At 30.8% G+C, this 22079-nt stretch overlaps 1 protein-coding gene across 1 annotated transcript; it reads left to right on the top strand.

Annotated features, from left to right (window-relative positions):
• The first annotated feature begins 17000 nt into the window (after positions 1 to 17000).
• LOC127288490 (piggyBac transposable element-derived protein 4-like) lies at positions 17001 to 17807 on the top strand. Its single transcript, XM_051315968.1, has one exon. The coding sequence runs from the start codon at positions 17001 to 17003 to the stop codon at positions 17805 to 17807; it is 807 nt and encodes a 268-aa protein (XP_051171925.1).
• The last annotated feature ends 4272 nt before the right edge of the window (positions 17808 to 22079 follow it).

Here is a 22079-nt window from a genome sequence, read left to right as displayed (position 1 = left end):
TAATTTACTTGAAAATCGTTACTCAGGGGTTTTTGGAGTCGCTGATAACGAATCTAGAATCACTTTTAAAAAATCCAAATTGGCAGACTACTTTTTTAAGAAGTAATTCAATTGGCTTAAAAGATGTCACTCGGCGTTTTTGATGTCGCTGATTACATATCTGATTTAGTTTTTTGAAATACAAAATAACGGATCCAATATGGCGGACGATGAAATAAAAAATTCAACAAATTTGCTTAAAAGTTGTCACTTGGGGGTTTTTATGGTCGCACATTTAACATCGAAAAATGTTAATTTTTTTTAAATGCACTTGATATTGTTTGTTAGTTCCCTTACTTCCGCAAGATATAAAGCTAACTAAGCGTGGAATCTCTTCTTAATTCGATGTACTGTCAATTAAATTTGCCCATTTTTAATTTGGTGGAGTTATATACAAAATAAGGTGAAAATTTATACCTTGAAAATTATTTTTTACAAAGACATATTTTGGTCTACATACATCAATGCTCTTTTGTTTTATATTTATCCTTCTTTTGTTTTTATTTCTCCCTTCAAATAGAAACGTCACATTTTATTGTACATTCTCTGTTTAAACAGTAAATAAAAGTGTTACAGAAGCACAGTTTGAATTATATGGAAATTATCTAATTTTTAATTTTATTATTTATAACTTGCCAAATATAGCGCGCTAAATCGCGCGTGAAGTTTTCTATTGCTCTTAGCTTTGGGTGGGAAAAAGTAAAATATATTATATGTGGGAGTCGGTATAAAAAATTATTAAAGAAATATGATTCTTCCTTTTTATTCGATTCACGCTGCAAAACATTACTGTGCTTTAACATAATAATAAAAAAATTTGATTTTTTGTATGTATTTTTTGTTTCAATATTATGAACAATCTTTATTAATAAAAAACTTTCTTAAAAATGTGGCCTATGCTATTTAGGTGGATTTCAATGAGGGAAATAAATAGACAAAAATAAATGAAATGAATGTTTTATTTTCACAATAATAAAACTTTATTATTTTGTTTTGTTAATTGGCATGTATATGTTTTAAATACATTAATTAATTCTTTTTGATCAATTTTATCATCTTTAATTAACATTATATTCAGAATTGGCAATGACCCTACTTAAACGCTACTGCGCTTGCGCTACGACAACTCTCTTATATGTCGAAAAAAGCGCGCTTATATAAAATGCTTAATAATAAGAAAACTTTTAGAAAGCAATATAAAAATATATTCACTATTGAATTTATTTTTTTTGTTAATTATATTGCTTCCTAATAAAAAATACTAATTTCTTTAATATACTTAAGTACATAATAATAATAATAATTTTATCATATTTATAATCTATTATTATTATTATCAATATAATATTTATTAATTAATTATCTATGAATGTATTACATCTATATATTTTAAAAAAATGAATGTTTAAGGGTATGTGGGCATAAAAACGTTTTCGTAGTATACATTTCACGGTGATATAAAAAAGAATTTTAAGTTAAAATTTGTTTGAAATGATTGGGAAAGGTTCAAAGAATCTCGCTCTTCTCCGTTTTCAACAAAATTTCATTGAGAAATATGTTTAAAAAAACATTAAAAATTTCATTATTTCCCTTCGAAAATGACAGGTAATATGGCGGACAAAGCACGGACGATAGAATCACAGACTCTGTGTCGCGTAAGTATGTGAGTGAGAAAACTTTCAGCGCCATGCGAGTTAGTGGCTGCTATGTGACCTAACCACTCAGCATTGGCGGCAAAATTCAAATCAATTCCACTTATTATGTATATAATAAGTAATATGACAGTAAGTGGATAATATAAATATATAAATAAATAATAGTAATAATTATATATTATTATAAATTAATAGTAAGAAATATTAATATTTGAAATTTACTAATAAATAACCATAGTAGAATTTTGGCTGAAATAAAAATATGAATTACATATTTTGTTTGCTTATGTATTAGTAAAATATATAGTTACATATTATATTGAAATTGAAATATTCCAATTTTGGTCATATCAACTAAATATGTACATAGGTAGCTAAGGAGAGACATTTTTTGTCATCCTTTGTATTTTTTGTTAATTATTGCTGAATTTATTTAAATAATATTATATATACCGTTAACTTGGCTATTTTACTTACCCAAGGGTTATACTCAGCCTCATTTTTTAATTTATAAAATATTTATATTGAAATGTTTAAGCTTGACGCTTGGTATAAATATTATTTTATAGTTTGATTAGAGAGAGTGCTAAATGTTATTACTTTTTTTTTGTCAAAACTTCATAAAGTCCTGAAAGTCTGAATAAATCTTTTGCACGTTCGCAAACTTTATACTGGATTTTGAAGAATTTTATTGTATTTCTCAAAATATGGCAGATAAGTATTGAAAATTTAGTTGTGGAATTAAATATTTTTCCATTTTTTTGGTAGAAAGTAAATAAGTGTATGGTGCATCTTTTGAATACATTTTTGACATCTTTTTGTGTAAAAAAATAGAAATATGCAAATTATAAGAGTTTACATGGTACAACATAACCTCAAAAAATTAACTTTTATTAATATTTATGTTTTTTTAGTTAATTTGAAATTTTTTTAGAGCTATTATACTCGCCACTTCAAGTTTCAATAACTCAGGTAAAATATTTTTTTGTCGTCTAAGTTACAGGATACCTTCAGACTGTTGTCCACAACATAATACAAGAGTTAAAAATTTTTTTTCAGCGATTGGCATAAACTTACAATTGATTTTTTTTGTTTCTCAGCTTAATAAATAAGTAATAATTGTTAATTATATATATGGGACGTTCTTTGTCAACCGGACCACCCCATCTCTCCATAATTGGTTTAATTTAAAAAAAATTTAGCATATTAGGAAAAATTAGCTTGGAATGTCTACTTTTTAATCCCGTTGGGCGCTTTTTGAAATTCAAAATGGCGACTTAAATATGGCGCCTAAACGACATAAAAAACACAAAAAATCCACTAATATGATCTATATTATTGTTTAAAGCTTCACATATGACGATAGAAATAACGACAACATAGTTTACTTACAAACTGATAACGTATCTCCTTTCAAAATTCAAAAATTCAAAATGGCGGATTAAATATGGCGGATAAAATTAAAAATTGAGCTAGGCTCGTGAAAATTACAACTCGGGGGTTTTCGAGGTTGCTGGTTACAAATTTGATTTCAGTTTTTAAAAATTATAAATAGCGGATTCAAAATGGAGGACAAAAAATTTAAAAAATTGAGCTAATTTCGTGATAATGACTACATAGGGGTTTTTTGGTCGCTGATTACAAATCCGATGTCAGTTTTAAAAAATTTTTAAATGGTTGATGACAAATCTCTATTTAAAATTCAAAATGGCAGATAGAATTAAAAAATTAAGCTAGTCTTGTGATAATGACTACTCGGTGGTTTTCGAAGTCGCTGGTTACGAATTTAATATCAGTTTTTTAAAATTTATAATGGCAGATCTAATTTGGCCTAAATTTTTAGCTTATAAATTTTAATTATTAGTTTTGAAGGATGACTTTAAAAAGCTAAAAATTGAAATAAAATTACTTGTTTCATATTTTAAGTTTATGAAAAAATTATACCATCTTCAGCAAAAGAGTGTGTTTTTAATAGTAATTTTTTCGATAGAAGTGCAATAAAAGCATGTTGCGTCGAAATGCTTGGAACTGCTTTGGCATCAGAAAAGCGTTTTTTGAGGTGCATTTCTGCATTTCTATGCATTTCCTTACTAAAATACATAACCTCAAGTTGAGAGAAATGTTTTTTTGCCCAATTAAAAAGACTTGTCGAATTTGTAATTGACTGAGTACCAGATGCTTGTAAGCTTGCTCTGGTAGCTTCGCGTTTTAAAATGGCCCCTATGCCACCGTAAGAATTTTTGCCATGTGCCGTTGCATGAAAGTACCAGTCTGCTGGAATTCCAAAATCCTCTTCATGCTTTAATAAATTAGACACTTGGTACCGAATTTTAATATGCTGTTTTGCACCATCTGAGTAATAAATAACTCGACTCACTTTCGTATTCTTTTTTATTTCTTTCAACAATTGTCCTTGAACAACATAAACAGCTGTTGTATCATGTTTTAAACACTTAGACAAAAACACAAGACTTTTATGTTCTATTTCTTTACCATCATTATAGTAATAAACAACTGGCATTAAAGTGCATTGATCATTATTATAATGAAATGCTTGAGAAGCATTTTGTATTACGTACACTGAGAGAAGAAAAGCACGGAATCTGAAATAGAGAAGTTCAGCATCTGTACACCAAGTTGAGAGCAGTAGCAGCGTCACTGTGTGATAGATGCCGTACTAAAATGTGAAATAGATGTTGTACTTGGCTTGAGTATAGATACTGTACACAGAGATGAACTGTTCAGAAGTACAGTATCTGTCGGTCGCTATGAGACAGATTCCGTATATCTTAGTTCACACCGCTGCCGCGCTGCTAGAGCTTAGTATCTGAACTATGAACGACACCAACTGAACAAAACTAAAGAACGGATACTGACACCCATTTTACACGGCCGGCGTTCGTCAGATTACGGATTCTGTGCTTTTCTTCTCTCAATGTAGGCATAGTTCTCGGAAAAATCATACAGTACTAATACTTCTGCTTCTTTCAAATTTTGCTTCCTATCTTTAAGGTACATTGATTGCTGCTTAGATATGAATGAATGTGGTTTCAGTTTAATTAGTTTTTGGCAAAGTTCATCAACAAATTCGATGTTCGATAATTTGCTCGTTATTAAATTTGATCTGTCAGTTGATGTCCATAACTGCATAAAACACTCTCGATGCATGCTTCGTTTAAAATATTTATCATCATTTCTCAGAAGTCTTCAATGCTAGGGCAATCTTTGCAGTTAGCTAAAAGACATAATGCAGTTGGATCCTTACATGTAATGAGTCGCAGACAATCTTTATAATTTTCAATTGGTTGATTAATTGTTTTTGTAATCTCTTTAATGTTTAGCGCAACAAGCATTAATTTACAATTTTCGTGAATTACGCATACACATACAGAATGTGTACCAAAACCTCCAGCGAAAACACAATGTTTTGGCCGAAGCTTAGAAAATGCACTAAAACTAACTGGGTTATTAGAATTTATTTTTTTAAATTCCTGATGCAACTCTTTTAAATCTGCTAGTAACAAGCGTTTATGAAATACAGATCTTTTTCCATCAATTTTTACTGATACAGTATCTTTTTTACCAGATATCACTCTACTGTAGAGGTCGCTGTTATAAAATTCGATAACTTTATTCACAGTATCTTCAGGTAACCTTTTTCCAGCCTTAGAAGTCGTTGAAGCTAAAACTTTACTATTCTATCTTAAAGTTCTGTCTTTTTTTAGCTGATCGTCGTGAGGTTCCAAATTCTGTAGCTATTTTGCGAATGCTCCATGATAATGGAGCTACGGTAAGAATCGTGAATCTTATAGGATCATTTGCAGGCAAGCTTAAGAATTTGTCCTTCAAACCACAAAATAAATCTTTTAACTCTTCAAGTATAAAAAATTTAACAAATGGAATACCATCTGTTTCTGAATCACTGATACTGTTATTGATCATATCAGTATCAACGGTTTTATGTGAGTTGATATTGTTAGGATCAAATTGTTTCGAATGAAAGGCATTCTTTTGCTTTCCAAGTTGAAGCCTACAATTAGCACATATCTTCGAATTGACATGAGCATCAGGAAACCTTTCACGAATTTTTTTTAAAATTGGACGTAAACCTTTTCCACGATGATTTGGTATTTCTAATGGATTGAAACACCTGTCTAAATACTCCCTAGTTTTTGACATATTGAAATATAAAAAACTAAAAGAATATCTAAATTCTACAATGAACAACAAAAATAGTTTTTAAGTATTTAAATACTTAAAAACTAAGGAAGCAATAAATAAATTTTTTCCGAAAAATGTCTTTGAAAAAATCTTAAAAAACAAAAAAAACCAGAAAAGAAAAAAGCAAAAAAAAATTTAAGATTTAAAAAACAAAAAAAAAAAAGAAAGAAAGTAAAGAGGAGAAAAAAAGAAAAGAAAGAAAGAAACAGAATATCTCTGAAAAGAACTGATTTAAACGTATAGAACACAAAAGCACTACTCACCTGCGAAAGTCTACGAAAAATTCGTAATATATTAACCTAAATCTATCCTATACTTATATATTTCCTTATGCGTCTCGCTAGTGAGTAAACTTAGATGTCACCACCTAGCGGAGAAAAAGAAAACTACAAAGTAAAAGGCGGGTAAATTTAAAATGAGAAAAATTTAAAAAGTTAATGTAAATTTACAAAAGTGGCTACTCGAGTGATTTTGGGGTCGCTGATTACGAATCCGGTGTTAGTTTTCAAAAATCCAAAATGGCGGATCCAATATGTCGGACAAAAATTGAAAAATCGTTTAGATTCGCCTGAAGCTTGTTACTCGGGCGTTTTTGGGGTCGCTGATTACAAGTCCGTTATTATTTTTTAAAAATTTAAAATGGCGGACTCAAATTAGTAGCCCAAAATTTAAATAATTAAGTTAAACACGTGAAATTGTTTACTCCGGGGTTTTCGGGGTCACTGATTACGAGTCTGCGGTTACTTTTTAAATATTCTAAATGGCTGCCCAAAATCCAAAAAAATTGAGCTAAACTCATTAAAATGTCTACCTAAAGGTTTTTCAGGACAATCTTTACGAATTCATCGTTACTTTTTAAACAATCAAAATGTTGGACCAAAATATAAAAAATTGGTCTAACTTTTTTATATTGAACGTAAAAAAGTGCCATTTGAACTTATCAAATACAACGCCAGATAACTTTTTATGGAAATTACGTGAGGATTATTTAATTAATAATCAAAAGACTAGCTTAATTTTTTAATTCTATCCGCCATTTTGAATTTTAAATAGAGATTTGTCATCAACCATTTAAAAATTTTTTTAAACTGACATCGGATTTGTAATCAGCGACCAAAAAACCCCTATGTAGACATTTTCACGAAATTAGCTCAATTTTAAAAATTTTTTTGTCCTCCATTTTGAATCCGCCATTTATAATTTTTAAAAACTGACATCAAATTTGTAATCAGCAACCTCGAAAACCCCCGAGTTGTAATTTTTACGAGCCTAGCTCAATTTTTAATTTTATCCGCCATATTTAATCCGCCATTTTGAATTTTGAAAGGAGATACGTTATCCGTTTGTAAGTAAACTATGTTGTCGTTATTTTTATCGTCATATGTGAAGCTTTAAACAATAATATAGATCATATTAGTGGATTTTTTGTGTTTTTTATGTCGTTTAGGCGCCATATTTAATTCACCATTTTAAATTTCAAAATGCGCCCAACGGGATTGAAAAGTAGACATTCCAAGCTAATTTTTTCAATATGCTAAATTTTTTTTAAATTAAACCAATTATGGAGAGATGGGGTGGTCCGGTTGACAAAGAACGTCCCATATAATTTTACGGATATTAAATCAAGAATCCAAAAATGGCATTTTTTGGAAAATTTAATGCTGTATACCTAAGGGGTCGTGCATAAACTACGTTACCAATTTAGGGGGGAGGGGGTCCGACTCAAACCTACGCTTTGTAACGCTGGGGGGTGGGAGTTTTGTCAAAGTAACGTTACACTTGTGAAGTGCACTTAATATAAAAAAATTATAAAACACTTAATGGTATTATCTTTTAAAATTTTTAAATTTGTTACATATCGGTTCGATAGATGACTCTGCGTTAGTCTTCATAGCATTTCTAATAGGAACGTTTCCTTTCTGATAAGATATATTTTGAGAGAATCTAAACCTGGATATGCCGGCCGGTGTCACGTTTTGTTTGTTATGTTTACGTTTTGTTCTTTAAGTTTCTCGCGTTCTTCTTATTTATCTTTTTAATGAAAAAATGTCAGGACTGTACGAGAGACTGTATCTCGCTTTTCAAAATCGGTACAGCAGTGAAATTTCGAAGAAATCAATACAAACTAAATGTAATGCGAAGTGGAATGAATTAAAGGCACAAAGTGTTAATCCTTCAGAGTTAAAATTAAACACTGAAAAAACCATACAAAATCTGACATTAGAAACAACTAAGCGGTCTGCAAAACTGTTGAATTTTTTTGTCCAAGTAAGTATATTTAATTTTTTATTGTCTTGTGAAATTATAAATATCCATTTTAAGTTGATAATGGAAGTTCTATTGAGTGCCAGTTGATTGCTTTTTCACCCGAAACTATGTTCTTTTCTTTATTTTGTATGAAACTTTTCTTGCATTTTACTTCTGGTTTTTTATGTCGTATTTATTTTTCTGAAGGCTGCTAAATCTGTGCCAAAAGAATCTACTTCTACGGAAGGGTCCTTAAAGGAATCGGTGTTAAATGCTAAAATTTCTGTCGAAGAAGTCAGTGACAAAAAATCTGGTATATAAAATAATTTTTTCGCATGTTTATTATTAATTAATTGTAAAAATGAATAATTCTGCAATAAAGATTTCGAAATTTATTAAAACGTTTTTGAGTGGCATGTATAATTCAAATAGTGTCATGTTTAATTTGTTTTCTTTTGTAGAAATTTGATTTATATAATTCTGGGTCGTCTATGATATTGAAAGAATAGGTATTTTTTTATAAAAACAAGATTTCACACAGCAATAATGATAGAAAATTTACAGTTTTATTTTTTAAATTTAGTTACTTCATTTACATAAAAGTTCTATAAATAATAATTATAATTTTCTTTTAAAATATGTTATTGATTATGAAATACGTAAAATATGTTATTTAATTATGTTTTCTTTTTTTGCAATTTAGACAATGAGGACATTCATTCCGTTCATTCCGACGTTGTTGATAGTGATGATGAAATACAGGAAGTCACCAGCACTTCGAGTAGCATTTCGTCCCCTTCATCCTATCCCAAACCACGTCAGGAAACTTTAGAAAAAGAAATTAAAATTGCAGAGAGTGAATTAAACTGTCTGGTTACAAAAAGAGATTCTGGATTTTCAGATGTCAATACTGAAAGAGATATTATTTCAACATAGAGATCATCCGGATCAACTCTTTTGCAAAGCTACTATCAACAGCCTTGAGGAAATTGCTTCGATACTTGGATCAAAGCAGGTTCATCAAATGATTCTTTTTCTGAAAAATTTAATTATTGGTAATGAATATTATATCTTTTATCGATTTTCTAAAGCGTGATATGTTCTTTATATACAGGTATTTTTTTTATCACAAGACGATAAAGCGAAGGTACGTCTAGGAATAACCGCTGCAAAAGCCCAAGCACCTATCCTGATGCACCTTGAATATAAAATTCGATTATCTGATCACGATTTCTCTGTAGGTACTCGCCACAAATTTACTCCATCTGTCTACGCTGGAATTGTCATAAAAGACAATTGTATGGGCAAAAAAGATGCTGTGACGCATTCAGGGCCAACATATATTGCTATACGCAGTGCGAAGCATAACAGTTCGAGTGCATCTACCCATTTCAAAGATTTTGAAAGGTTGCTGGAATTGGAAGATTTCCAGTCAATTGGTAAAGGAGACGATGGAAAAGTAAAACCAGTTCTCATGATGTCAGTAGATGGTGGCCCTGATGAGAACCCCCGATATTCAAAAGTAATTTCTCATTCCATCATGAAATTCAAAAAATATGATTTAGATGCGATTTTTGTTTTTACGAATGCTCCTGGTAGATCTGCTTACAATAGAGCAGAAAGGCGGATGGCACCTTTGAGCAGACCTCTATCAGGAGTAATTCTACCGCTTGATCATTTTGGGAATCACCTTGATTCTCAAAATAATACCATAGATAAAGATCTGGAGTTAAAGAACTTCCAATACGCCGGAGAAACTCTTGCAGAGATTTGGGCTGAACTGCAAATCAATGGATTCAATGTAAAAGCGGAATTTATTCCGAGTGATGAAGTAGTTCCTGGTCCTGAAGAATGCACTGATCAAGTTTGGTACACGAATCATGTTCGCAAAAGTCAATATCTTCTCCAGGTAAATTTGAAAAAATTGATATAACTTTAATTATCAAGACTTTTTAAATTTTTTAAAGCTTTGTCGTCTTATTAAAATATAAATTATTTATGTTTTTAGATTATCAAGTGTGATGATACAAATTGCTGCTCCCCGTATAGAAGCAACTTGAGGCAAATTTTGTATCAAAGATTTCTTCCGGCACCTTTTCCTATAAAGCAGGATCCGTTTTGCATTCCTCCTCCTGAAGATTATATCTCCGAGTTTCCGTCACTTTTACTGAGACAGGCCTTGAATTTGCGTCCGGAGTATTCTAAAACAGAGGAGGTGCCTTATGATTTCTATTGTCCATCACAGCACGCAGAAATCAGAAAGAGAGTATGTCTTCATTGTGGGCTTTATTTTGCATCAATAAAGTCGCTTTGTCAGCGTCCTGGGGAAGTTTTATGCGTAACTTCTCAAGATACGTTGGATTGGCTTGACGTAGACTCAATTGAAGATGCCGAATCTATAAAATTCCCTGAACAAAATTCGAAGAATTCACTTCCTGTAATTCAAGATATCGCATCATGGATTGTTGAAGGCATTCCATTTGTTGAGGATCACGTCAGTAGTTAATAATCGTACCATTTTTATCGTTTCTTATTTGCGTCATATGTTTTATATAAAAAATTTATATATTATATTGCAATATACATATAACACTTTATTTAATGTAACGACGGCGATCGATGAGCAAGAACAGTATTACTTTTGCCAAATAAGATATTACTATATTTTGTAAAAATTTAAATATACGAAAAAAGTTGAATATTTATGTAATCTTAAAAATATTTTATACACCTTTTAGAATAATTAAAACATATACTTACTTTACAGTTCATTACAAGGCTAAAAACTTTTCGAAAACACGAAAAAATTTAACTGTATTAAATTGAATTTTTTACCGAAACCTACGTTACTTTCCTGGGGGGGGGTGGGGTTTGAAGGAAAATTTACGGTTGTCAACGAAGGGGGGAGGGGGTCTAAAAAGTGGAAAAATTGGTAACGTAGTTTATGCACGACCCCTAATGTGCCGTATACATTATATTTTTCTTAAATATTTTGTGTTTTATAAAAGCTAAAGGAATGCTTTTTTGTAAATTATAGATCTCCGATAAGATATAATATGAAAGTATTTTGAATCCAATTGTTACGATGAAAAAGATTTTGTTAAATTGGAATATTTAAACATTATTAATCTGCTCTTCGGAGGTTCTCTCGGAACAACCCAAATGATAATAATATCATTTAGTTTATAATTTTATGGGACGGTATTCCTCTCCAATCGGTATATCTCATCAGGAACAAAGGATTTAAACAAAGGGTAGCAAAATGAATAAGTCTTCTTATTCTGATTAATAGTTAATTTGATAACAATATATTTATTTACTCTACTTTTGATCTTTCATACAACCAACTACAATGCATTTAAAAATGTTAACTCAAGTCAAGGCTCGACTTTAATTTATGAATTTTCATGAATGATAATTTTTGTTCAGTTATTCATTGAAACGATACAATTTTACTTACGTAACCGCCTTAATTCCTACCGCACTGAAGGAGTAGAGAAAAGACATCTGGTCTTTTTCCTTCCTATCAGAACGGGCTTTTAGTAGATGATTGTTTATTAGAGAACTATATTTGTCCTCTCTGTTATCTGTGTTGTGTCTGTGTATCGAACAACACGACGTGATACAATTCCCTTCGATTATAATGCATTATTATAATTCTACGCATGGAAATTATTCACTTTCGGGTTGTGTTCTTTAAATCACGATTGGTTACTTAATTCGTCAACAACTATATCGAAGTCAACTCCCACGACACCTTGGCACCTTTATGTGAAATATTCGAATATAGTTACGCGTTAACGAAAACACCTCGATCATATAAGACACGGAAATTCATGGTAAAATAATTACAATTTGAATTTGAATTAAGTAAAAGGAATTTCTTAAATCGGTTTCAGAGATAATTAAGGTAATTATCTCTTTTATATTTAACGTCTGCCCGAATCTAGTTGCCCGTGGCGAACCTTTTTGAATCGGCCGAATCTCACAGACGGTCGACTCCGCGATGAACCGATTAGCACGAAGAACTACCGCGAAGAAGCAAAATGTCATCAGTTCACACAAGTTTTAATACAAACAATTGAGTTCGGGGTGTGGTAAATTTGGAAGAGATGGAATCGAAAAATGAAGAAATGAATTATAATTTCTTAATCATTTCTGATGAATCCCAGAATTTCTTTAATGCTATTGAACTCTGTTACAGTGCAACAGAGCTTAGCTCATCATTTTAGTTACTAGGTTGGATTGGCAACTTGACTTTTATAAGTAATATTTTTACAGAAACGTTGACGTTTCTTATTTCCTTCAACAAACTCATATTTGGTCATTGACGCAATAAGAGTCTTGAAGCTTTTATTATCAAGCTAATTTATGAGCATTCTTTTAATTCTCTTTTAATTCATCATTTTTGAAATGATTCTATTGTAATGAATGATTCGAATCAATAGGGAATAATAGGAAAGGGATAATATTCTAAGAATGTAGTAAAACCAACGTGAACACAATGCAACTGCATTTGTCGAACCGTATGCTAGATTCTTACCGTTATAATTTAATACTCATAAAAATTTAATACTATTTCTGGAATAAAATTGTAATGATTTTATCAGGAATTAATTAATAATAATTTGGACTAATTAATAATGCTGAACCTGTATTTTTGAAAGAACTTGCGAAATGCTTTTTAAAATAAAAGGCCATTCAACAAAAAGGAAATGTTGACGCAAATAACTTTTCTCATCCTTATGTCGAAATCACAAATTGGCAATAGTCGAAAAACTTGTTTCAACACTTTCTTAAAACAGCACATTTTATAACATGAATGGGGTTAATAATTGCGTGATATATATATATTTACAGAAAGGAGTACAAATACGTGTACGCAGGTCTTCACGCAAAAATTAATGGGGATCCGAATTTTCAAAATATGGGCTTAAAAATAAAAAATATTACGGTACCCAAATGGTTCGTAACACCAATTAATTAAATCATTTGTAATTGTTAGAATCGAAGTTCAAAATTCTTAACCTTTATGGGACTGACGAGGTACCCGGGTACCTTTTGCATTTTCAAATTGATTTTTTTTATAATTTTTAAAATCGTATCGACCTAAGGTTTTTTGACATCTCAAATTTATCTATACAAAGTGTTTTTATATTATTTATAATGTACCTTTTTCATTTATTTATTCGAAAATAATAAACAAAGTTTCTTCACCCTTAAAAGGCGGACAAGGTACCCGGGTACCTCCATACCTTTTATGCAGATAAACGTAGAAATTTTTATTAAAAGATTATGATAAATTTTATTAAACAATTTTTAAATAATAAAAAATAAATTTCTTACATTTTTATATTTGATTTCATAAATAATCTGCATAAATATGTACCTGTTTTGCAATCTAGCAGATCGCCGTCTTGAACCAGTGTCGTCGTTATTCATAGCTAAATACTATGAACAAAACAATTATTATTTTCAATTTACAAAAATAGTAAATTAACAATTGTAACAAACAATATTTAACAATACTCACGTCAATTAACTACTTAGTATATCCAGAGAAATTGTCACTACACTGACGGTGTGAATGTGCTGCGCGTGGTCTTGTTTATTCTTGCACAAACACGAATTTTCGTGGAAGCGTACAATAAGTTTTCAAGAAAAGAGCGAAAATGTTAAATTGTTAATTTTTGTTAACACGTACTTTTCCTATGTTGTATTATTGCAAATAGTATAAACACGGATACTATTGAATGGAAGATCAATGATATTGTGAATATATACAAAATACTTATACGTAATGAACAGTTTTTAATAATCAACTAATAATAATATTTTTTTATTAGCAATATTTATGTATAAATATTCATATTATATGATTTTTACTTTCATTTAAACGACCACTACACTTAAAGTTAATTGAACTGCTCATTGTGATACAAAATCTTCAAGAAATTGAACATAGGTACCCGGGTACCTCGTCCGTCCATAGAAGGTGTTTTTTTCCTCAGTCCCATAAAGGTTAAATTTGTTGACAAAAAATTCCTGTATATTATGATTGTTTACACCATTTTTCGCACCATAAAAAGAATTTATCCATTCAGTATTATACATTGGTAGTAGTAAAAAGTTCACTCAATTAATTTTTTTTAATAAATAAGTGATAAATGTTTGCATGTGGTAATTTTTCAGCTATAATTAACAAAATTTGAGGCTGCTAATTTTTGTCAGTCTTGTTGCAAACATTTCGTTGAAAAATAATTCTATTTTAAAATAATCTATATGAACAAAAATATAATTTTAAATTAAATCCTCTTTTTAATGAAAATTAATTCAACATAAATTGTTTTGAGTCCGAAATTTGGAATTAAAAATATACTCAAAAATCACCTAGGACTGCATTTTCTAATATTTATACATTTTTTAGCCTTTAAAATTCGCTTAGGGATTCTAGGGATATCTCAAGAGGTTCGCATATATATTAATTTTCCTTTTAACTCACATCTTTATAATCAACCGTATCGGAAATATTCCATTTGTATCATGTGTCCCTGATCTCTTCTATTGGTGAATATTTAAAAGCTAATTTACCCAAAGTTATTAACGTTATAAAATCAAAACTTTGCAAAAATATTGTTTTTTTTCTCAATTTTTAAAAAAATTTTATTTAAAAATCTTTATGTATCGTCTAAGAACCATCTTAAAAAATAATGTCAATGCTTCGGTTGATCTATTTACGAACCTTTTTACGATCTGAAATTAATAAGTAAATCCCATCTTAAAATTTTTTAAACTTGCATCGACTTACTTACTTTATAATAAAGTGACTTATGTTTTTGAAACAAATTAAGGTTCCATGTGGAAGAATGATTTTGTAAAATAAATACAAAAATTCATAGTTCAACTGGTATGTCGTTTTCACGATAGGTTTATACACTTATATTTCTTTACTTATAGTATACACAGGTTCACTAATAAAAATATTCTTTTATGTTTTTAAATTTTCTTATTTTCTTTATGTATAAAGAAAATTACATTGGAAATATTATTGTGTATACACCAGGACTGCCATTGTGTATACATCGAAACTGCAGTTGTGTATCCAGTTGTATAGTTCTAACTTAACCCTTTAACGCCCGACTTTTTTGGAACAGTCGGATTCGTTTGAAACTTGTTACTCGGGGGTTTTTGGAGTCGCTGATTACGAATCTGCAGTTAGTTTTTCAAAATTCAAAATGGCGGATCCAATATGGCGGACAAATTTTTTCAAATTGGTCGGATTCATTTGAAACTTGTTACTCGGGGGTTTTTGGGGTCGCTGATTACGAATCTGCAGTTAGTTTTTCAAAATTCAAAATGGCGGATCCAATATGACGGACAAATTTTTCAAATTGGTCTGAATCTTTTGAAACTTGATATTTGGGGGTTTTCGGGGTCGCTGATTATGAATCTGAAATCAGATTTTCAAAGTTCAGAAGGTCATGTACAAAATGCAGAACAAATTATTGTACTTTATTTGCTATATATATCCGTTAGAAATTTTTAGTTCCGATTTTCTCGATTTGAGACAAACATTTCACCTTGATCTCGTTTATGCGTTAGGCATTTGTTTTCCCGATTTTCTCGATTTGCGATAAACAATTCACCTTGATCTCGTTTATGCGTTAGGCGTTTGTTTTTCTGATTTTCATCAGAGAATTCACTTTTAGTTCGCTTATGCTTTAGGCATTTGTTTTTCTGATTTTCATCACAGAATTCACTATCAGTTCACTTATGCGTTAGGCATTTGTTTTTTTCGACTTTTTTGATTTTCGACAAACATTTCACCTTGATCTCGTTTATGCGTTAGGCATTTGTTTTTCTGATTTTCATCAGAGAATTCACATTCAGTTTGCTTGTGCGTTAGGCATTTGTTTTTTCGACTTTTTCGATAAAGATTTCACTTTGATCTCGTTTATGCGTTAAGCGTTTGTTTTTCCGATTTTCTCGTTTTTGCTTTAGAAATTTGTTTTTTCGATTATCAGGAATATTGACAATCATTATTGTCACTAGTTTCGTTGTAAAACATTTTTTTCCCCTCTTGTATGTCATAATTTTCAACATAATTATGAATCAAAAAGGGTTTTGCTATTCACTTTGGTCGAAAAAAGATTCTGAAAATTTTTTTTCACTCCCTGATAATCTGGAAGATTCTGAACATGATGGTGATGGTGAAACATCAGATGAGGACGATGTTGAAAATATAGATGTTAGTGAATCACATTCTGATTCAAGTAGTTCTGTTGATTCCGACGATGATGAAATTATTGATATTGTGAGCGACCAGTGGTCCCAAAATGAAACCTCTTTTATAAAAGAAAATGACAATTTCGAAAGGGACGTAGAAGTCCATTTGCAGTTTGCTCCGGGTTCTCCAGAAAATAAATATTTTTTAAATTTATTTACTAAAAACATGATGGACTCGATAGTTCTCGAGATTAATATGTATGCTAAGGCCAAGGCATCATCAAGTGAGGACATAAGGTGGAAAGATATAAGTGCTGATGAATTGAAAGCATGGATTGGACTGTATATCGTCATGGGCATTCATCGCCTACCGTCTGTGAGGGATTATTGGAGCACGGATCCATTTCTAAGAGTAGCAGCAGTAGCAGAGGTTATGACTCGCAATCGCTTTTTGGAAATTACGTCAAACATTTACCTGAATTCCAATAATACCGCGGTACCGGACATCCAGACTTCGACAAGTTGCATAATGTTAGACCTCTCATTAATGAGATTAATAAAAACATAAAAAAATGTTATCAACATTCCAATACTTTGTCAGTCGGCGAATCTATGATACCATTCAAAGGGCGTTCATCCCTGAAGCAATACATGCCAATGAAGCCTATAAAACGAGGCTATAAAGTTTGGTGTCTATGTTATTCGAAGACTGGTTACGTCTTAAGAATTGATATCTACACGGGTAAGTCAAGTTCAACTGATTTTTCATGTGACACATTGGGAGAACGTGTTGTCCTTCATTTGACCGAGCAATTGCGAAACTCTGGGGCCTTAGTTGCTTTCGACAATTTTTTTACGTCTGTTAAATTAATAAAAGAGTTGAAAGCCAAGAAAATTTTTGCTGTTGGTACTGTTAGGACAAATCGAGTAGGCTTACCGGACATCATGAAAGAAAAGAAAAAGATGGTTAGAGGGGAATTTGAAAATCGAACGCAGGGATGTGTTGCAGCCATAAAGTGGATGGACTCTAAGCCTGTTACAGTTTTGAGCACAGCACATGATCCTGCATTTGTCACTGAAGTAAAAAGGAAAAATAGAGACGGCTCTAGAAGTAACATTTCATGTCCAGAAGTGATTGCAGATTATAACAAATATATGGGAGGTGTAGATCGCTTTGATCAGCTAAAAGAACGTTACGCTGTAGGTAAAAGGTCGAAAAAATGGTATAACAAAAGATTAAAGGTTTCAGAAGAGGTTAGGACAACTGAAAATAAGCATTTGCCAAAAAAGGATTCTAGCAGCCGACGATGCAAATTTTGCAGCATGAAAGGCAAAGTTGCTAGGTCTAAAGTAACTTGTACTAAATGCAATGTTCCGCTCTGCCTTAGTCCTTGCTTTGCCTTATTTCATTCCAAATAGTAAACAAAAGTTTCCCTTAATCCTTGCTTTTCCACGTTTCATTCAGAATAATAAACAAAAGTAAGTGAACAAAAAAAAATTTTAAAACCCAAAAAAACAAAAAAAATTTAAAAACACAAAAAAAACTCAGAAAACCAACAAAAAATACAAAAATATAAAAAATACCAAAAAAAAATGAGGTCAAAGTTCTGTAACCTCCTCGTGGTTGATCTCGGTAACTACAAATAAGTAGGCAAATTACAGACCCCCAGAAACATATTTTTATAAAAATCCAACAAGTTTTAAAAATTTGTCCGCCATATTGGAACCGCCATTTTGAATGTTGAAAAACTAACTGCAGATTCGTAATCAGCGACCCCAAAAACCCCCGAGTAACAAGTTTCAAATGAATCCGACCAATTTGAAAAAATTTGTCCGCCATATTGGAACCGCCATTTTGAATGTTGAAAAACTAACTGCAGATTCGTAATCAGCGACCCCAAAAACCACCGAGTAGTCATTTTCATTAGCTTAACTTTATTCAATTTTTGATATTCTGGTTTTTTTGTAAATCTTGCCACAAAATTTCTTTTTTTATTGGTGTAATAATTAAAAAAATGTTAATTTTTTATTGCAATATAAATTTTTTTCACAAAATAGGATAAATTTGTAGGTGTTGGGTATTTGGAAACCGAAAATATTCCAATTTTTGTGAAAGTTATAAAGGTTTAAAGTCAAAAGTAATTTCGATCGATACCGCTGGGCGTTAAAAGGGTTAAACGTAATAAAACACTCCAGTTTCTCATGATGCATATATGTAACAATAAATTTATTTTCTCACATTCTGAGACATTTTGTTTATAAAAGCATTATTTATACACCGAAATTACCGTTGTGCATACACCGGAGTTTCCGTTCTGTATACACTGGAACTGCAGTTGTGTATCCAGTTGACAATTGCATATACATAGTTCTAAATTAGTCGTAAAAAAACATACTCCAGTTTCACATGATGCATATATGTAATAATAAAATTATAAACAAAGAAAGGAATTAGATTGTAAATGGGGTATAAAATGTCATATTTGCTGTAATTCGATTCAATTATATGAAAAATTGTGCTACTTACTCGAAATTTGGTAGAATGACGATGCATTGCCAGAAGAAACATGGAAAAGATTCATCCTTGGATTCATCTATGAGTAAATTACTTTACATTGTCTGACTCCAATCTGAATTATTGACTTACTGTCGACTCTATGAATAAGAAACAATTTATTAACATATTCTATTCTCACTTTATTGGATAAGCAAATAATAAATAAAAATGTTTTGACAAATCTCAAAGTAAAATTGCATATTAGAATAAGAAAATAATAATTTATTAATTCATTTATACAAAATCACTGATGAAGATTTTTTTACTAATAATTATCATTTTTTAATTGCATTTAGAAATAATTTTCATTCATTTTCATACGTCAAGTAAAGTTTATGTCATATGAGATTAATGCAAAATGAAATGTAAAGTTTAATCATGTGAGTCTTTTTTTATTAAAAAAATTAATTTTTATGCATTATTTTCAAAATAATTATTTTTTTTTCATTTTAAAATTAAAATCTTATTTTTACCTTTAACCTTTTTTTAAAAAAATTCATTTTTTACAAAAATTTGGAGAAACTAATTTATAGAATTTTTTAAATTTTCAAAATTAAAAATTTTTTTTAAGAAATACCTTTTACTTTTTTTGATACTTTGTACATTTATATATTTTGATGTGTTGATTGCGAAAATTATTGTGCAAATACTAGTATGAAAAATACATAAATATACATAGTGTCAAGTAAATTAAAGTTAAAAAAAATTCCCAAACTGCGAAAATTATTTAAAAATGCAGAAAAAATTATTCCCTTCTTACTAAATTAGATGTGAAATTTTAAAAATCAAAGGTTACAAACACTTAAAAAAAAGATTTTAATCTATAATTATCAAAATATAAAGTAAATTATATTTTTTGGAATTTTATGCAGAAAATTTTCAAAAATTTATTTAAAAGCACAGAATTTCAAGAAATATTTCAAATTACTTTTCTACAATTCGATTTAATTATATGAAAAAATTTTGCTACTTACTCGAAATTTTGGTAGAATGATGATGGGTTGCCGGAAGAAACTTGGAGAAAAATGATTTATACCTGAACCAAAAAAATATATTAAATTAAATTTTCGAATTTTGTGTAGAAAATTTAGTTGAAAAACACTCAATTTCAAAAAATATATTAAATTACTTTTCTATAATTCGATTTAATTATATGAAAAATTTTGTTACTTACTCGAAATTTTGTAGAATGACGATGCCGGAAGAAACTTAGAGAAAAATCATCCTTCCCTGAACGAAGACTATACTGAAAATAAAAAAGAATTTTTTTAATATTTACAATAATACTTTATTACTAATTAATTGTAGTAATTTGTGGCTTAAATGAAAATGTGATAATCCTTTGTCCCAATTTTGGTTTGAAAAAATAGTAAACAAATTCTATTTAAACATAAAAGAGATAGAAAACTGTAACATCATGTATTATTTTCAATTTTAATACATAATTAAAAAGTTATTAATCGATTTATTTTTTTCCAATTAAGTTATATTTATTATTATTTACTTTTTTATTACATCTTTCCTATGTCAAACATTTATTCAAATGTAAGAAATTTAGAAAAATTGATAATGTAATCAAAAAGAATGTTTCTTTAATTTAAAAGAATAAATATAATAAATATTGCTAATGTTCAATTAGTATTGTTTTCATTTACTATTTTCAAAATAGAATTATGTTGGATTTTGGAGGACAGTGAATAATGACGAGGTATTTTGGCAAGCATAAGAAACAATTTATTACACAAGTTAGTTAGCAAGTTACATATCGCGTCAGAGCAAAATCTGATAGTGAGTTTACTTTACAACACGAACGTTTGGTGACGCTACTGTCAATAACCGCTATATTTAAGTGCAGGATGTTAAAACAAAAAATGATAAGATATGAATTCTAACACTTCCCCTCAAACTGCACTTTTTGACACTTTTCACTTTAAACCCAGAAGTCGTACACAATTTTCATGTTTCACCCTGGTCAATGCTTTGGTGAGAACATCTGCTGTCATCTCGCTGGTTGGTACATACTCTATCACTATTTCGTTTTTCTCGATAGCGTCCCGTACAAAATGATGTCTGATGTCAATGTGCTTCGTTCGCGAGTGAAACACAGGATTTGATGCAAGTTTCTGAGCACTCATACTATCGCATTTTAGAACGACCTTCCCCAAATTGACACCAAAAGAGCTCATGAGCCTTTTCATGTACAGCGCTTCTTTGGTCGAATCGGCCAAGGCCATATATTCGGCCTCGGTTGAAGATAAGGCCACGGTCGGCTGTTTCTTTGACTCCCAGCTTACCGCTGATCCACTTACCATGAAGGTGTAACCAGTAAAAGATTTTCGATCGACGTTGCATCCGCCCCAATCGGCATCGACGTAGATGGCTGGAGGTGGATTTCCCGAGCGCGAATATTCCAATCCGATGTCTTGAGTTCCCTTTAAATAACGTAAGACCCTTTTAGCGGCCTTCCAATGAGTCTCAGTGTAGCAGTCATTAAATTGACTTAAGTAACTGACCGCGTGAGAAATATCCGGTCTCGATCCAACCGACAGGTACATGAGGGCTCCCACAAGTTCCCTATATGGAAGATTACCTTCGAAGTTTTTTGTCACTGGTTCCTCCTTCGATAACTTGATTCCCGGTTCCAACGGTGACGAAACAGGTTTGCACTCCTTCATCCCGAACCTGTCAAGGAGATCGTTTATGTACCCCTTTTGTCTGATTTTTAGACTATCTTTACTCCTGGTGAATTCGAGGCCAAGACAAAATTTGGCTTCCCCCAGATCCTTGATTTCAAACTCCGAGTTTAGTTTTCCGATGAACTTGTCGATTTCGTTTAATTTCTTCGATATTAACAAAATGTCATCAACATAAATCACAATAAAGACCGTATTGTCACTTGTTCCGATAGTGTAGACACTGGGATCAGCATTTGAAGGCGAAGCTCCAAGTTCCTTGAGGACCTTGCTGAGGCGTTGATACCAAGCGCGACCGGCTTGTCGCAATCCATATATTGCCTTGTTTAGTAAACAAACCATATCGTCGTCCTTAATGGATTTTAACATTTCCTCTGCTTTCTTCTTCATCGAGTTGTCTCGTTCAGTCTCGACGATATGTTCCAAGATGCTCTCGAAATG

This window comes from Leptopilina boulardi, unplaced genomic scaffold (genome assembly GCF_019393585.1).
Source record: "Leptopilina boulardi isolate dan_hultmark-lab unplaced genomic scaffold, ZJU_Lbou_2.1 LbouV2_39, whole genome shotgun sequence".
NCBI classification, from domain to species: domain Eukaryota; kingdom Metazoa; phylum Arthropoda; class Insecta; order Hymenoptera; family Figitidae; genus Leptopilina; species Leptopilina boulardi.
This window is presented reverse-complemented; position numbering and strand designations above follow the sequence as displayed.

Excerpts from the sequence above, each read along its gene's own strand:
- LOC127288490 (XM_051315968.1), top strand. The coding sequence starts at position 17,001 with ATGATACCATTCAAAGGGCGTTCATCCCTGAAGCAATACATGCCAATG.